The sequence below is a fragment of the Abrus precatorius genome, unplaced genomic scaffold, assembly GCF_003935025.1.
Source record: "Abrus precatorius isolate BTA unplaced genomic scaffold, Abrus_2018 Scaffold10, whole genome shotgun sequence".
Lineage (NCBI taxonomy): Eukaryota > Viridiplantae > Streptophyta > Magnoliopsida > Fabales > Fabaceae > Abrus > Abrus precatorius.
In genome coordinates, this window is record NW_020874292.1 from 3,129,043 (window position 1) to 3,146,730 (window position 17,688).

The 17,688-nt window shown below is 35.6% G+C and overlaps 2 protein-coding genes across 8 annotated transcripts; one reads left to right on the plus strand and one right to left on the minus strand.

Moving 5' to 3' along the window:
• Window positions 1–569: 569 nt before the first annotated feature.
• Window positions 570–9,656, plus strand: LOC113863612 (protein PLASTID TRANSCRIPTIONALLY ACTIVE 10). Of its 2 annotated transcripts, XM_027497258.1 has the most exons (13): window positions 619–1,406; window positions 1,497–1,556; window positions 1,667–1,696; window positions 1,876–1,949; window positions 2,588–2,681; window positions 2,806–2,828; window positions 3,006–3,164; window positions 3,291–3,357; window positions 4,834–4,926; window positions 7,499–7,675; window positions 7,748–7,798; window positions 8,602–8,753; window positions 8,834–9,512. In XM_027497258.1, the coding sequence occupies exons 1-13, from the start codon at window positions 672–674 to the stop codon at window positions 9,282–9,284; spliced, it is 2,166 nt and encodes a 721-aa protein (XP_027353059.1). In that variant the 5' UTR covers window positions 619–671; the 3' UTR covers window positions 9,285–9,512. The 2 variants fall into 2 exon arrangements, with proteins under 2 accessions (XP_027353065.1, XP_027353059.1); XM_027497264.1 differs by lacking the exon at window positions 2,806–2,828 and having other exon boundaries at window positions 570–1,406; window positions 2,588–2,669; window positions 3,091–3,164; window positions 8,834–9,656.
• A 787-nt stretch (window positions 9,657–10,443) lies between these two features.
• LOC113862753 (transcription factor GTE10-like) lies at window positions 10,444–15,422 on the minus strand. 6 transcript variants are annotated; one of them, XM_027495938.1, is made up of 10 exons: window positions 13,354–15,337; window positions 12,840–12,888; window positions 12,599–12,757; window positions 12,341–12,417; window positions 12,172–12,241; window positions 11,971–12,051; window positions 11,777–11,892; window positions 11,416–11,482; window positions 11,183–11,313; window positions 10,444–11,106 (listed from the first exon to the last, which is right to left on the minus strand). In XM_027495938.1, exons 1-10 carry the CDS (start codon window positions 14,668–14,670, stop codon window positions 10,837–10,839), a joined length of 2,337 nt encoding a protein of 778 aa, XP_027351739.1. In that variant the 5' UTR covers window positions 14,671–15,337; the 3' UTR covers window positions 10,444–10,836. The 6 variants fall into 6 exon arrangements, 5 of the variants coding, with proteins under 5 accessions (XP_027351739.1, XP_027351756.1, XP_027351730.1 ...); XM_027495955.1 differs by having other exon boundaries at window positions 10,445–11,106; window positions 12,341–12,414; window positions 13,354–15,422; XM_027495929.1 differs by having other exon boundaries at window positions 10,446–11,106; window positions 11,765–11,892; window positions 12,341–12,414; window positions 13,354–15,331.
• Window positions 15,423–17,688: the final 2,266 nt, after the last annotated feature.

A 17,688-nucleotide genomic window follows, 5' to 3' on the forward strand; every position in this document is an offset into this window, starting at 1 on the left:
GATTTAACGATGTTTAAATTAAATAATTAACTAGCTTATATGAAAATAGAAATAAAAAATTAAATTAAATAAAAAGTTAAATAAATTAAAATTAACCTTAAATTTATTAGACAAAATTTATTAATTTTCCTTAATATTTTCTATTTTTTAAAAAATTAATTTAACTTTTCTAAAATTTAAAGAAATATATTTTTTAATTTATAAAAATAATTTTATCTATTTTTATGTTAGCCTTTTTCTTTAAAAATTGACTTAAATTTGAGTTACGTTGTTATATATTTTGTAAATGTTTTTAAAGTGAAAAAAAAATTTTTACCAAAAAAATATTGAAAAATTATTTTTCTATTTTTTTTATAAAATATGATTTTAATAATTGTCATATAATACTATTTTAATATTAAAGCATATATCATTTTAAATAAATAAAATATTCATAAATATTAAATAATGTCTAAGTTTCAGACTCGGTTTCAACATGAAGGCATAAAATTGAGCGAAGGAAACAATTCGTTATTTTTAATTTTTTTTGGTAATTCTATATTTATATATTTTTGTTTATTTATTTATTTATTTTAAAATTACAAAAAAATTATCCGCTCAATGTGTAGTCTGAAGTCTGAACAGAACAAAGACCGGACTTGTGTTGAGAAGCAAGCTGGGTTGCTACAGCCATGCAAGTCCTTCAAACCTCTTATCTCTTTACTTTCCCTAAACCTTTAAACCCTTCCTCTCCGCATTCCCACCTTCACCCTCGTCTTTCGCCACTTCTCTTCCGCCGCCACCACCACTCTCTCTCCGTCGTCGCCAAGGCCTTCAGCTCCGACGAGTTCCCCGTCGACGACACCTTCCTCGACACATTCGGCCCCAAAGACAAGGAAACCGAAGACGAAGCTCGAAGACGCAACTGGATTGAGCGAGGCTGGGCTCCATGGGAAGAAATCCTCACACCGGAGGCCGATTTCGCACGCAAGAGCCTCAACGAAGGCGAAGAGGTTGCTCTGCGTTCTCCCGAAGCCATCGAAGCGTTCAAGATGCTAAACCCTAAGTACCGAAAGAAGAAGATGGAGGAAATGGGATTGACGGAGGAAGATTACTACGCGAAGCAGTTCGAGATCAAGGGAGAGATTCCGGAGCCGCTGGTGACGAAGTGGTCGGGGCCACTAGTGGTTCGCCTCGTGCCGCCGCGCGATTGGCCGCCTCGAGGTTGGGAGGTTGATCGGAAGGAATTGGCGTTCATTCGTGAGGCGCATAAGATGCAGGCGAGGAGAGTGAGCTTGGAAGAGGTTGCGAATGATGTGAGAACTGAAACTGACGATGTGTGCGTGGATAGGTACAAGGTGTTTCTCAAGCAGTATAAGGAGTGGGTGGAGGCTAATAAGGATAGATTGGAAGAGGAGTCTTATAAGGTTTTGCTTATTAATGTAATTTGCAGTGTTATGTTTTTGGTTTCTTTTTTTGGAATGTGGCTAATGTTGGTGTGATTGTGGGTGTGACAGCAAGACCAAGATTATTACCCTGGTAGAAGGAAAAGAGGCAAGGATTATAAGGAGGGAATGGTAGGATTTTGTTTTTGTGATGGTATTTTCATTTTACTATGATTGAGGCTTATGAAATGAAAACATGTTTTAGTACTTACCTTTTTGTGTTTTGGTTGATTTTTATGCAGTATGAGCTTCCGTTTTATTATCCTGGGCAAGTAAGCTGTTGAGCTCTTCTTATTCATTTTGAAGCATGCTGTTCTTATTCATACTTATAATTCAAAATATTCTTTTCCTGTAATCTTTATCATAATTCATAATAGAGGTCTGGGATGGTGATTCAAGTTTTTGTAAATGTCTGAAAGGTAATTTCATATACTTGGATGTTTCCATGCAGATTTGTCTAGGGAAGGTGACAATGCTGCATCTCTATCAAGGGGCATTTGTTGACATTGGTGGTGTACACGATGGGTAGCTATCAATAACTGTTTAGTGTTCTTCAAATCTTTTGTGTAGTGTAAATTTCCTTATTGTTTAAAATTCTGTAGTAATACTCAGATGATAATGAATTATTTCCACTATCATAATCTTGCTAATTGAATAGCTACATTTTTAGAATGTTTGAGGTTATTTAATGCATACATAATCAGTATTGCAGGGGACAAAAATAACTAATAAATGAATTTTCTAAAATGGGAAAAGTGATTTCATAAGCATTTGTAGCAGTGAAATACTCTTATTGACATCAAGAGCCAGAGACAGTAACAAGTATAAAAGACACATTTTGAGACTAGTTAAATGTTTGGATTTTGGATCCGTTCTTTGGTAGAGAAAAAAGGATTTGAAGCTTTTATACAAGAGAGATGCATTTGTTTGGCTGCCCTGGTTATTGAAGACATGTCAACATTATTATATGCTGCCATGAATTAGTATATATTTTCTTCAGTTTCATGTAGCCCATATTACCATCATACTCACATTGTTATCGTCAGTAACTTTGAGGATTTGCTTAGGTAGCATTTTTATCTTGTTCAGTGTTACTATTTGATGTTTTTATTTTTTTAAGCCAGTGTTCTTCCGGAAGATTCATCTACTGTAATGTGTTGTAGGTGGGTTCCTATAAAGAATAATGATTGGTATTGGATTCGCCATCACATAAAAGTGGGTATGCACGTCATTGTTGAAATTACGGTTAGTATTTCAGTCACTAGTTTAGAATTTCACTCCCATAAGTTGTCACTAAATATTCATTTGATATTATTGCTCTCAAAGATTGAGATGAAGCTTTGGCTTATACTACCACTTATCAAATTGCAGTCTGTGTCAGTACTGCTTTTTTTTCTTCATTTTGTTTTGCTCATATTTTGAAATGGAAAATTTAGCTGAACATGTATTATGCAAGGTAAAATTTCTCTTTCAAGTGCACTTGCTGCCTTTTTGGGGGAGGGTGGAGGGTACACAAAATGATGTACCCATACATTGCTTCCTGATCAAATTTGAATATCAAATGAATTATAATCACTATAGTGTTAGTTTCCATGATTCCTGTGTTTATTCAATAAATGGATTTCTTTTACCATTCTGTTCACTTATTTACATTTTTATTTCACAGGCAAAGCGAGATCCTTATCGCTTCCGTTTTCCTATCGAACTTCGTTTTGTTGATCCAAATATAGATCATCTAATGTATGATTTATGTGTTTGTGATATTCAACTTTCTATAACTCATTCTTAGTAGTACATATTTTAATCTTTTTTATTAATTTGATTATATTGAAGGACTAAATTTAATGTTTCATTTTTATACTTCAGATTTAACAGATTTGACTCCCCACCAATATTTCATCGTGATGAAGATACTAACGAAGATGAATTACGGGTTTGTTCCTTTCCCTCTTGTTATGCCAAACCACCCAAATCTTGCTGCATAAGAAAAGATATTCTGCATTCATGGAAGCTCTTTTCACAGTAACTTTGCTGTTATCTCTTTCATACTTTCATTTTATAAAAGCATTCAAATGGATCTTTTTTTTCTCTATGGATCTGTCGGTAACTAATTTTATTTAATTCAAGAAAGTTTCATGAGGTTTGGATCAGTGGAAGTATCTGTTCGCATGGTGCGGTATTACAATCATGCTGAGTTGCTGACTAGAGGCTAATGCTTGGATGATACTATTTACAAATCATGGATTCTGCAAAACTTGTGATTTTAATCAGTTATCAATCTCACACAGTGGTGCATAGCGGGACAGCCTCCATTCATAATTTGTACTATATACATATAAATGCTTAAGTTAAAAAAATTCAAAATTCATGACATATTCATAATTGACAATAGGAAGTCACAAGTCTTAAACAAACCATTCAAGTAAATAGCAAGGAGAGAGCTTAGACAAAATAAAGTCTGGGTCTTTGGGAGACAGGATGAAAAAACCCTCGGACTTGAGAGAACAAAAAAATAGAATGAGGAGAGCACTCAGACAAAAAGAAAAATAAAAATAGAAAGTCTGTAACCAACGAAACGCAATAAAAGAGAGGAAAAGGAGAGAACAACAACCAGCAGGACAGTGAGAGAGAACAAAAGGGAAAACAGGGCACTTGACCGAAAATGCAGTATCAGTGAACAGAGAGCATGGTTAACCAGAACACACCAAGTGCTGACTGGAAAATACTAGGATGTGGCTGGAAAGTCATCCAAGAGCAATGGGCTGATGAGTTGCATAGTAATACGGGGCCCGAGATTAGAGAGCACAAAAATTAGAAGAGGAACGAAGTGACTTCTATTGAGAACCCTTTTGAAATGCATTTTATTGTGACATGAAAACTCCAAAATACCCCCAAACCAAGACTAAAAAATTAGGGCAAATTTGAATGATTGATCATCCTCTGCATTGCAACACTGGTGTGTGCAACACTGCAATTTTTGCCGCTATAGCGGCTGCAATGCTGCGACACTAAAACCCAATGCGATGATGTGAGAATAGTGGCCAGCTGCTGCGATACAATGCAATGCCACTTTTGTGGCACTATTGCACTATTGACAACCTAGATTTTAATACAGCAGATTAGGGCTGGATTGATGAATTGGACGTTATCTCTTGTAAACATTTGTAAATTATGTTGATACAATGATACTTTTGAAAGAGTAGGTAACAATGGTTTAACTTTGTACAAAATCATGAGTTCTTTTTCGGTAGAGTCGGAGACGAATAAATATTAGTTGAGGTTCAACTCCAAACCCCCTCCCCCTCCAAAGTTGCATGTTTGTATTTGAAACTGTCAAATGTGGCTTGTTTTCAAAATACATTTTCAGTGTGATAGTTATGAATTTGATTTGAGATTTTAAAATTTGCAGCGTGACTGTGGAAGACCTCCTGTTCCTAGAAAAGATCCAGGAGACAAGCCACAGGAAGAATCTCTATTGTCTAACCATCCATACGTTGAAAAGGTATATCTGATAAATTCATCTCTTTAAGATAGTTGCCAGGAACAATTGTTATGGACTGCTTAGTTCATGCACTAGATACTTCTCTGTTTAATTTTATTCCATTCTTGAATATATTGATTAATACATAACAAAGGTGGTTGGGGGTCATGAGTCATGACAACTTTCTCTTTTGGAATTCATTTGTCTGGAATACACTGTGGTTCCAAACCCCTTGCGTGTGCATGGGTTTAATTTGTTCAAGGAACCTATACAAGACCCTATTCATGGCTGCATAAATGTGAAGGGAACAATGTCTTTCCTACCCGTTTCATATCCACCCATAGTTTCATCAAAATAAATGTGCTTAGGTTGATTTTCAGTTGAATCTGTAAGCAATGGTAATAACAAAATAACTACCTTCCAAGTTCCCATGAAGTACAGATATGTGCTTCAGTTAAAATATTCACATAAAATCCCTGAATGCAAGATATAATTTGAACTTAGAAGATTGATGATGACACTTGCTTTAAGTGGTATTTGCTAAACTGGCCACTGTACCAGGTTGGCACAAGTAATTTATTGCAATTGAAGTATAGTCCTTAGGGATTGAGATTCAAGTACCAATTCATTAGTTCTTTAACTATTTGGACTTAATGTTTGAAACTTTGTTGAAGGGAGTTCAAGAAACTTGTCGCATGAACCTCCCATCTTGTCCATCTCCCTTCTCATTGGTTATGGAACGACGACTTTCCTATTTTCATCTCCATCATTGAAGTAGCCTTGGCCATCAAATACACCCCATAATTCAACAATGTAGGTAGGTGCAACTTGTTTGCCTCGCAAAATTTGGTTGTAGTTGTTGACCCATCTTACTTCGTGAAAGAAATTGAATTAGGCAAGTCTGGCAGAGCTAGTGATTCTACTACCCAAACCCAAAGCCTCTATGCTTGTTATCGTTTCACTCCTTAGCTCTCCAGTCATGCCAAACAAAGGGCTTCCCTCAAATTTTCCCTTCCTCTTTGCAACTCCAAAAAGGCCCCATCTCTTTGTCATCTTTGCCATAGTGGTTCTTGATCCCGGAACTTTCTTTTGCTTCTGTTTTTTATTTCTTTGTCCAAAATGTTGTTGAGTTGCTTTTGTTGAGCTTCTCCCAATTCTTGTCGTTTTCTTGTATTTGTTTCTTGCCCTTGAACCGCTAATTCTGTTCTCTTCAAACCTTATCTTCATCTTCTGTTCTATTTGCACCTCTTCCCATATCCACACTAGTTAATCAAAATCATAATCTGGTTAGAATCTCTTGACCAATGCCTTCACAAGCCTCCATTAGGTTGGATTCAGTTTATGCCATTTCCATGTTAGCCACATATTGCAAGTATCACCTCTTAAGAGTCTTCACTAGCTCTCTTCCTTGCACATTGCTTCAAAATACTACTCAACCTAGATCAATCAGCAATAAGCCTACTCTCCTTCAAATATTGAAATAATCTTCAAGATTCAATACCCACAGCTCCAATCAGAAGTCTGATTCCAATTGATACAGGGAGAAACTCCCCAATTTACAAAATAGAACACTCACACTCAGCAGTTTTTCTAGGGACTGCACCTCCCAAGACAAAGGCTTCAAGTTTCTCACAAACGATAAGATAGCTCTCTTTATCTTATTTATATTCAACATGCCTTATTTCTTCAATTATCCAACCCCCTACTAACTACCTTTCTAACTAATTATTTCACTAACTGTTGGGGTTACCTACCTAGGAAATCAGTGTAGCAAAACAGCTGTAAGTCTGTAACTGTAGTGAATCAAACTAATTGTAACTGTCAAAAGTCATAACTGCTGTAACCATGGGGACATAGGTAGGTAGGGTAGGAAATCTGTAGTGTAAATTAAGGAAAGGGGAACCAGAATAGATCATTAGGTGAGATCATTGTATTTTGGAGAGACTGGCCTCTCAAAGTGCCAACTCTGTATGCTGTCATTCTATCACTCTACTCTCGCCTCAGTGGTTTTGAGTTAGGGATTTTGAGTATTAACATACGATTTCATTGTGATACTAATACCACTTCTTACACACTTCTTTATTTTGACCTTTTTGCTTTTGACCTTGAAAGAAAGAATGTGTTTAGAATCAAATGTAATATGTTAGGCTGCTTGGCATCCTACAAGCACATTAGTATGATTGTCTTTTACCACTGCCTGGCATTTTAGAGGCATGTAGTTTCCAGTCATTTGTTTATATAAGCTACTAGGGAGGTCTTATCTAAATGTGGGGAGGAAGAGGGTATGCTAATTTAGTGCAGGCAAAGTGTGACCTAGTAGGATTCAATTCTGGGATCAAGCAGTTCCCACAGGATCTTGTTGTCACTTGAGTTTCAGCTTTTGGTTTGTGTCATAATAGTTTTATATGTAGAAAGCATTGTGTGTGCTTGCAAGACTGAACTAGAAACTTGGAAGACTTGTGGCCTCCTTCAATGAGTGACTTGGCATACTTTGCATTGTATGTTGTCACAATTCTATTATCACAACCATGTCTTGAATTCTTTTATGTTGGATGGTCTTTAATTGCCATCACCAACTGCCAATATTTTGCAGTTGTGGCAAATTAATGTAGCTGAGCAAATGATTTTGGATGATATGGTGATTAATCCTGATAAATACAAAGGCAAAAAGATGTCAGAGTTGGATGATGAAGAGGATTTTAATGAAGAAAATGCTGTTCAGTATACAAAAGCTTATTATAAGAATACATTACTACCAAAAACTATTCTGGTGAGTACAACTTATGAAATTGCTTTTATATGGTTGCTGATTTATTCACATATTGTTTTAACACTTTGGCAGAAAACAAGTGTCAAAGAGCTTGACTTAGAGGCAGCACTTGCAGAGCGTGAAGTAAGCTTTCCCTTTTTGATAAAATCCTTTCTCTTTTATTGTTAGTATTTGGTAGTGCATATTGGTTAGAGGGGGCTACCCCATGTGCCATTTTTATGATTTTAAAGAATGCCTTTAATTTTGTTGAACATGATGAAAAGCACCTAAAAAATTTTTTACTGAATACCCATATTTACATCCTGTTATTTATCAAAATTATCTACTTCCTAGATGGCATTGCACCTTTTTCTTATAAGTCTAATGTAAGATTTGCCTTTACCACTACTTTCTGTTATCCAAAATGTGAGCTTTTAAAACATGGCTATGAATTTATTGGTAATAAGGCTGGTTCTATGTTATCAATCTCGGATAGCAGTGGCTAATACCAAAAACGCTATAGCGGTGTGCGCATAGCAGGATGACTGCTATTTTAAACTTTAATATAAATTATAGAAATTATGCTGTACATATAAATGGTCCAAAATTTAGAAAATAAATTCTAGAGATGAAGATGATGCATGAAAAAAAAAAAAGAAAAAGACTGGAGAGAAATAAAAAGATAGAACTGAACAAGAAGATCAGCACGCTATTTAATACCTAGGGCTGGTTTTCCTTTCAATTTAACCTTGACCAGAATATCATTGCTTAACGTACCCTAATCTGAAAATTCAATTTACTGTATGGACTCTTGGTTTTTTTATAATTAATATTTTCTCAAATTGTTCAGGAGTTCCTGTACCTGTTATTCAAAATCTTCAGTTTGAGATGCAGGGTAGTTTTTTATTCTCTTTTTGGGATCTAATGTGTAATCTTTTGGTATAAAGCTCCATACTAAATTAAGGAAGCAAGCAAATGAAAGAGGTGAGAAATACAAAATTACCAAGTTGAGGCGCAATGATGAGATGGATGACTATGACTACATGCATTGGCGTAGATCATTTGAGGAAAGAGAAGCATTGCTTAGAGATATCAGCTGGTACTGTTGTGTAACAGTTATCAACCTAATTTCTTGTATGATACATTGATTTTTACATTTTATTTCTCCCCTTTATGCAGTCGCAAAGCTCTTGATCTACCATTGGAAGAGCCAGGAAGGTATGTTGATGCTAGTTATTTTGGTAATGACCAATATGATCCTACAAGTCCTCTGTATCGTTATGACTACTGGGGGGAACCCAAGAATTCCGAGAAGAGCATGCAAGACCGGATGGCAGATATCCATAACAAAAGAATTGTGGGCAAGGGCACTGTTTGGTATGAAATGTCGTACGAAGATTGCATCAAGCAACAGATGGAAAGAGAAGCCCTGTCGAAGGGACAGCAGGACCAAGAAGTTTACAATGAAGATACAAAGCATTCTGAAGATGAGGATGAGGATGAGGATGAAGATGACGATGACTTTGACTTCAGCATTCTGAGCAGTCTTGGTAATAATTTCTCAGATCAGCCTCGTGTTAATGGGACTGAGTCTTCTGGAATATCAGGGGAGGGCATGTTTCAGGATTGATGCTACAATACACTATTGTGTAGCTAAAGTAAAATGTACAGTTAGGATTGAGAAATGTGCATAAATTTTGGCGGTGTACCAATGGCGATCTAGTTTTTTGTGATGTTTTACGAAAATTGCCATACGCATGATGTCTTCATAAATTACGAAAGGAAAAAAAAAAAAAAACCGTGGTTGACTGATACTACCGTTTAGATTTGCATGAAATGAGAATCTAGGACATTCTGTGATATGTACAATATTACGCTTTAGAAGTTTACATCTTCATCTCCATACAATTTTAAATTTACGGATGAAGCAAAATATTTAAATATATTATTGTACAAATATTTTCAATATTGTGTGGATATATTAGGGAAGATTTTCGTTTGTTACATTCATTTTAAGGTAATCTATAATCCTATATTCTTTATGGTCCTTCATTAACAAGGATGACTTTTACAGTTTGCACTAATTGAAATATATATGTAACTTGCTAAGTTTCACGTACACAGCATAAAAAATGATGTTATCTCCCTCGTTCCCCTTCCACAAACTCAAGCATGAACCCATATTTCGACCACAGCTCATTGTTTCAATCTCAACAATCAAACTTCCATACATGAACCACAACATATCATTTGAAGAAAATTAATCCTAATGAAGTTAAAAAGATAAACATAGCCATGTCTTTTAAGTTTTAATTTTAATTTCTAAAAATTTTAATTTTAATTAATTATAAAAAACTATTTTTAAGAAAATAAAAATAAAACTTATTTGTTAACTAAATTTTCAAAACAAACAAGTTCCTGCAAAACTTATTATTTATTTTATTAAAAATAAAATATAAAAAAAATTGTTAACAAGTTTTTTTTTCCTTTTACCTTTGAAAAGAAAAAACATTTTTTTAAAAAAGAGAAAACAACCAAGCCCTTAACCTTCATCTTAGGGGGCCAAAATGACTATTTTCTCAAATTTTAATCCAGTGAAACTTTTAACTCAAGAAAATCGAAGGCAAATTATCCACATGCTTGCATCATTTGAGACATTCAACTCGTTTCAGAGCCAAGCTTAAACTGACACCATTTAGAAAATAACAGGCGTACGGAATCGTCACACCACTAGACACTGAAAAAAGGGCACTTCAGGACAGAAAAAAGAAAAAAGAACAAGAAAATAAATAGAAAGAATTGATTTTACCTTGCCTCTAAAATATTTTACATTGTGAGGGAAGCTAACTACTTAAGGTCAGGCATAGAACTCGTTACAAATGAGTTCTCCATTTTACAAGCAAAATTGGATATCCTGATTGATACAAACTTTCCATCCATATACCTAAGCCCTTCTTCAATAAATGGGGGCTGCGACCTTGCTATCCACATTTTCATAAACCATTTCCCAAGTTAAAACCAAATTTAATCAGAAAGAAGCAAAACCAAATCCATTCTTCACTCCTTTGCTATACTCTGCACTCCATAGCTGGAAAAAGCTGCGTTCATAAATCCAGCAACTGTGCCCAGGACCACCGTTTATATATTCGTTCAAAATAATGAAACAATCAAGGGGGAAAAAATCAATCAATTTCTCCTTCTTCCACATCATTTGATGGCCCAGCAGCACCACTCTGAGGCAGTTCTTCCTCATCCTCATCATCAGCCTTCATGTACAATCCTAGCTGTTCTAAGGGATTTCCCTGTAGCTTGATCCTACCCAATCCATTTTGAGGATGATCTGGGCTTGTCTCCTCTTTGAAACTTAGCATACGTTCATCATGCACAGCACTCAGCATCTCTAGATCTTCCAAAAATTGACTGCCCTCGTTGATATCAACAGTTTTCTCCATCTGCAAACAGAACTACTCAGTAAAACATACAAGGAAGCTGAATTTGCATCCTAACATGCTTTCCTTTCAATATTACCTTTTGCAAAGCTTGACGAGCAGCTTCTCTTTCCAGTTCCCTCTTCCTTTTGGCTTCAGCTGCAGCTTCTGCTTCAGCTTTCCTCCGAGCCTCCTCTGCAGCCTTTGCCTCTGCCTGCAATCGAGCTTTCTCTAATGCACCATAAACAAAAATATAAATATCAGTCAAATCTTGATGCCTGAAGCAATATTTGTTACAGGACAAATATTACAAGGTTTAAAGGAAAAACACACCTTCCTTCTGCCTCCTTTCAAGATCTTCCCGCTCTATCCTAAGTTTTTCAGGGTCCCGCTTTTCATCCTAAGATCAAGATATTGTTAACACAGCAGATTTCTAATCGAAACTTGTAATGATGTTAGCAATACTTTCATGAAAGGTGGTAATGATGTTAAATTGGTAATTGCTAGACTTGATGATATATACCTTAGCAGTACAAGAACTGCCCCATTGGTGGGAAGATGCAAAAACTAGACACTTCAAATTCTAAAGTTTTTCAAATGTCCGCTTAACCCAATAGACAGGTTCCATTAATGTGAGAAATTAAAATCTCAACTACCACATTAACAACCCCCCACTCCCCACCTTTTTACAAACCTTTTCAAGGGCTTTCTCTTGAGCTTTAAGTATGGTGTCAGCAAACCGGCTCCTTAATAAAGCTGCACGGTAGAGCTTTTCGGGAGAGACTTGCCTCTTAGGTGCAGCACTCTCCCCTAAAATGTTACAGCACGAAGGGTGAGATCATGCCCCAAAACAAACAGCAGACAGATTGCTTCATGTTTCAAGCTTACCCTCTTGATGGCTTTCTGTCTCAATAGCAACATGCTTAGTCTGGGAACTCTGCTCAACTTGGCCGCCCATATTTGTTGAATCTATATAGGAAAAGATATATAATGAGCTAGAAGGAAACAGTGGCTGAGGCATCCTCGTCAAAAGTAATCCCAAGAAACCACAAAATGCACATTATTACAGCCATCAACTTTGCTACTCACCCTTTCCAGTTTCAGAATTGCCAGGATCCCCTTTGTTTTGATCTTCAGTCAAGCCAGATCCAACATTTTCCTGCAATAAATAATTGTTTTAAAGAAAGATACTGGTGAAAGAAGAAAAAATGCATTTTAACAAAACACCATGACATCTAATACTCCATATCCCAATTACCTTGGTAGCACTAAGAGGTTCTGATGCTTTAGCCACATCCAACTCACTACCAGATGAACTACCTGAGTCTGAATCTGCTGTTCCACAATTGCATGAGTCAGACAAGAATAACCGATTGCAACATAAAGAATTCATTTTCAAGTGATTAATTTTGCAACCATTAGCAAATCAAGCAGAGTGGCCATTTCCAACTGAATTCTCTTTAAAGAAAAACATATACTGAAACACAAAAAATGTCAAGTGTGCACTAACACGAACCACTGGATGAAGAGCCAGATTCACTGCTGGAGCTACTTGAACTACTGCATTTACTATTTCTATTGGTACCATCTTTTTCAATCTCTAATGGAGGATAATTCGAAATAGGAGGATCATTCCCACCAACAATGTCCACATCCTCCTCAACATGTTCGTTGCCTGCATTTGCAGGATCAAAATTAGTGTCAGTTATTTATACAACAAGGATACATAAAAGCTCAGAACAGAAAATAGAAAATACCTTTACATGGTTGCATTGATGAATTGCTGAACCCTGATTCATTCAGGAGCTGCATAAAAATCAAGCAAGTAAAAAACTGTCAGTCAAAATGATATACACATCTTAGATGATTCATAGACATGCACATAATAATAGTTCAGCACGCGCACACAATTTATAGTGGGGATCCTCCGATCTGCTTATCCTGTGTAAGACTCTTAAAACACTCCATGATGTATTTTTTTTAACCTCAAATTTCATCAATCAAATGTTAGATTGAACGTTATCATAAGCCAGATCAAAATCATTAAACTTGACAGAATTTACAAACTAATCAATCCACTTTAAGCTGATGTATCATGTGTTTTTAAAATAAATGTCAGCATCAACTAATCAATTAAATACATATGAATATAAAATTATCTCAAATTTGACGTGAAGGATCATCATGAAAATATCACATAAATTTGACAATTGGATGTCACACACACATAAATACATGCAAACACAGACACACACACAGAGAAAGACAGACCTCTGTTTCACACTGTCGAGCTTTCGCCTGAAATCTTTGCTTCTCCAGCATATAATCATCAAGAAGCTTCCGCAGTTTGAACAAGGTATCATCACTAAGAGCATCAATATCAATCTCAATTTCATCATCATTGGTTTGCCCTGCATTATAACTTTGCTCTCTCAAGAAATCAACAATGATTTCAGGCAGCTCTCCAAGCATTGCCTCCAACTCTAGACTCAATTTATGCTTCTCCTCAACAGTCATGGTTCTTTTAACAGGCTCAGGCTTCACTTTAGCATCATTTGGTGTTAACTTCTTCTTTTTTGTGGGAGGAATTCTGTCAGAAATTTCCATTTCCACCCGTGTAGGTCTTAAAGGCTCAGATGGGACACAATCAATGACAGGAATTTTTTTCCCTATGGCCTTCCATCTTGTTTCAAAAAATTTGCTAAGGGTGTCTGCCATGATGTGTACATCGTTACCAGGTGGATTATAAGTCATCGCATTTGAGAAAGTCAACCGCACATCGGCAGCAAAATCCATGGGATTCAAATATTCACCAGAAGTTATTCTACTCTTCACAGTACCCAAATCCATTGGATGCTTGATAACATTGAAATAATCTGGAATGTTCAATTTAACAACATCAACAGGAGTGTTAAAAACCCAACCAAATTGGTGAGACATTACACGACTCAGTAATGTCTCACAGGGCTTCATCAATGCAGCATATGAAGACACAGGTGCAGCAGCTTTCACATTTTCAAATCGCCCAGACACACTTCTCTTTGTCTTGGAACCATTATGCCCTGGCAAGGGCCTTTTCTTACCATGTGGCACTGATACTTCCTGCGTCTTGTGCTGGCTCTCCAGCTTAGGCCTCTTCTGTCCAGCACTGCAGCTCTTTATGTCACTAGAGGGAGACAATCCAACAATGTTTGGGTTTATACTGTCTATTTTCTTCTGAAATTCCCTTACTTGCTCAAGTTCCCAAGTTAACCTCAGTTTCAAATCCCTTCTCTCAAAACTCGACATCTTCAACAGTGAGAAATGCTGATACGGCACATCAAAACTACCATAACCACTAGCATTCATACCAAGGCATTTCCTCTTTGGTGCACATGAATCTGCCGATGCTGTCAACTCTGTATCAACCCTTCCCAAGCTACCCAAACCTTCCGATTCACCCATAGTCTCTACAGCATGACGGAAATCAGGAACAAAGCCAGTCGCATTACCTTTGGAGTATTTCCTAGATTTCCCCATGATTTGTGAATGAGAGTACTTTCTGGATTCCTTCTGTCCAGCAAACTCTATAGGTACAGTTGGTGCCATAAGATAAAATTCCAACAACCGCACATATCAACTCTAACAACAAGTTATGCTCCCGCACAGCAATCTCTGAAAAAACCCCAATTCCCAGAAGCACAAATCAAGCCTTATCCTCCAAATTTTAAAGCAAAATATCATAAAACCCAGTGACGGGTGTCCCTCTCTCATACCCTATCAACTTATTTCACTTATATCGTTCAGAATTCGCTTTCTATCAAAAAAATGTTGAATATTTAAGCGACTAACAGTATTTTCCGCTTTCACGGCACAATAGCAATCATCAATTTATGGCGACGAGTAATCGAATGCAAGAAACGCAAGACTCCTCAAAATCGTTATTGCGCACAGCCAAGTGAGCAATGTAAGCCTCAAAATTCAAATCGAGCACAAAAATTGAAACAATCGCTGAAAAGGAAACAAAATGGCGCAAAGAATATGGGAAGCATAAACCCTAGATCTCGAAAGAGAATGGGGGCGATGGAAGAAAAAGAAAAAGCGCGAAACCCTAACGAAGAGTCCAATTGAGAACCTGGTTGTCTATAAGGAGCACGCAAATGCAATGTGGTTCAAACCCTAACAACAACGCCATCAACACCTTTCATCGTTTCGACGCTCGCTTTTGCTTAACCTTAACACAGCGAGAGAGAGAGAATGGTCACAGGGTGAGATCGCACGCTCCTTCTCTCTTCTCTACTTAAAGGCTTAAAGCCTCGTTTCGTTTCCCCGTTTTCACCCCCCCAAATCCAACGGCTCATACTGCAACGCGTTCTCGTGCTCCATATTTATCGAACGGTCAGTGTTGCTTTCCCGCTTGCTCTGTCCCCTCTCTGCTGTGGAAACAAGTAACTAACTCCCCAACAACTATTATTATTACTAGACTAGATTATTAGATAGATTTATACAAATAAAATCCGATATATTTAGTAGATAATTGTATGAGTATCTTCCTCTTAAGTATATTGATGAGGGTTTAATTTTAATTGTACATGTAGGTAAAATTTTGTTGACAAGATAATTCTCATGTAATTTTTCAAAAAAAAAAGTATTAAATTGAATTTTATTATGGTTAATAATAACTTTAATATTTGATTAATTATTTTTTATATGATTTTTTTATCATATATGTATGCACATACAATAAATATTTATATATAATAAGTTTATTAAGAATAATAGGTTTAATTATGTTTTTATCTTTATTAAATTAGCATCTAAGTCTTTGAATTTTTTTTATTAATATTTAATTTTTAACTTATTAAACGATTAGAATCTAGTCTTTATTATTAACTTCTACGTGCTAAGTAATGATATATACAAAGAAAATTCAACTCATCATTACCATATTATTTAAAAATAATATTTAAAAATAAAATTTTAAATATGGGGAAGAAATGAAACACGTGCTTCTCTCCTTATAACTCCACCATCTCAATCACACCCCTCCACTCACTCACTATTCTTCTGCGCCTCATAATAGCTCAGTCCTATTTCCCTCATAAAATCCTTCTTCAAAAGAAAAACCAACACTCTCAGGCATCTAAGACATGGAAAATTTGGATCCTTTGTAACGTGGATCTTCGGGTCATTCTCCAAAACTTGGGTAAAAAAGCTCCACTAGCTCGTTCTTCTTCTCATTCATGAAATAAAGGTGAATCAACACCATTCCTTCAAGCTTCAAATATCTGAAACTTTTCAACAATGCCTCGCATTGCCATGTTATAGGTGATGTTTCCGCTGGCATCGTCGCCAGCCAAGAACATCACTCCAAGATCAGCGTGGTCGTTGTCGGCGACATGGGAGGAGGTTCATTGGATGGCTTCCTAGGTGTCGTCGTAACAAATGGGGAGAGGGTGTTCAAAGGCCAGACAATAGTGGACGGATGCAATGCAACGTTGGCTTAGGCGGCAACGGCGTTCAAGTGGCGGTGGTAGGCAGCGTTGAAGAGGGGGTGCAAATGCAGAAGGCATGGACGTGGATGTAGATGAGGAGGGGGAGTTTGTGGGAGGAGGCAGCGATGTATAGAGGGAGGTAGAGACGGAGGGAAACACCATTTTGAGAGTTGACGGTGACGTCTTTGGATACAACAGAGGAAAACCCATGCTCAGAGATGTTTGATTTTATTTTTTTAATATTATTTAGTTTTTAAAAATAAAATGTTTTATTTTTAAAAACTAAAAATATTTTTAAAAAGGAAATTATATATACTCTAACGTGCGTACTATTTTTTTTATCGATGAATATCATAGATAAAATATTAATTCTATTTATTCTAAAGTATGTGTGTGTGAAAGTAGGATATGAAAGCTCATTATTACGTATTATAGATAACTGAATAAGCATATGAATGTTAGGATTTTGTATATAGCAAGTAGGTTTAGGGAATTAACAAGCAAGTCATCCCAAAATCATTCTTACTCTAAGAATAATAAAAATAATAATGATGCAAAATATAACATCTACTTTGAATTAGCACATGATCCAATAATTATTTTGCCTGTTTATTTTTTTTCCTTACTTTTATAAATTACTTCACTTTTACTACCAATTGCAAGAATGTCTAGTTTATAAGGCTCTCCTCAAAGAGCACAGGATTAAAATAATAAACTTTTTTTATAAATATTTCAAATGTATTTTAAGATTTATTTGTAAATATTAACTTTAAATAATAAAATATTAAAAAATTAACAATGTGATAATAATAAACTAAATCTTCATTATCCAGTTCATTATTGAACAGAGAAATTAGCGATAAAAATTAAATTTTAATATTTTAAATAAATCAGAACTAAATTTTAACATAAAAATATTAAACTTTTTACAAATGGAGTATTTTTACATGAACCAAAAACATGTTTAAACAAAATAATAAGATATCATAAAATTTAATGCATTAATAATATTAAATATTACATATTTTAATAAAAGTTTTTTTACTTTGATTTCTTAACATGTTTCTTTTTGGATATACATTAAAAAATTATTTTTTATATATTTACTTAAAATATGATATTAGTAATGAAT

Bases quoted from the DNA above. Each gene is read 5' to 3' on its own strand.
- LOC113863612 (XM_027497258.1), top strand. From the start codon at position 672: ATGCAAGTCCTTCAAACCTCTTATCTCTTTACTTTCCCTAAACCTTTA. The intron at 1,407-1,496 runs GTTTTGCTTATT...TGGGTGTGACAG, and splicing joins TGGAAGAGGAGTCTTATAAG to CAAGACCAAGATTATTACCC. The intron at 4,927-7,498 runs GTATATCTGATA...AATATTTTGCAG, and splicing joins ACCATCCATACGTTGAAAAG to TTGTGGCAAATTAATGTAGC.
- LOC113862753 (XM_027495929.1), bottom strand. From the start codon at position 14,670: ATGGCACCAACTGTACCTATAGAGTTTGCTGGACAGAAGGAATCCAGA. The intron at 12,758-12,839 runs GTATTTTCTATT...CTGCAAATGCAG, and splicing joins ATCAATGCAACCATGTAAAG to GCAACGAACATGTTGAGGAG. The intron at 12,052-12,171 runs GTGAGTAGCAAA...TTTCCTATATAG, and splicing joins CAATTCTGAAACTGGAAAGG to ATTCAACAAATATGGGCGGC.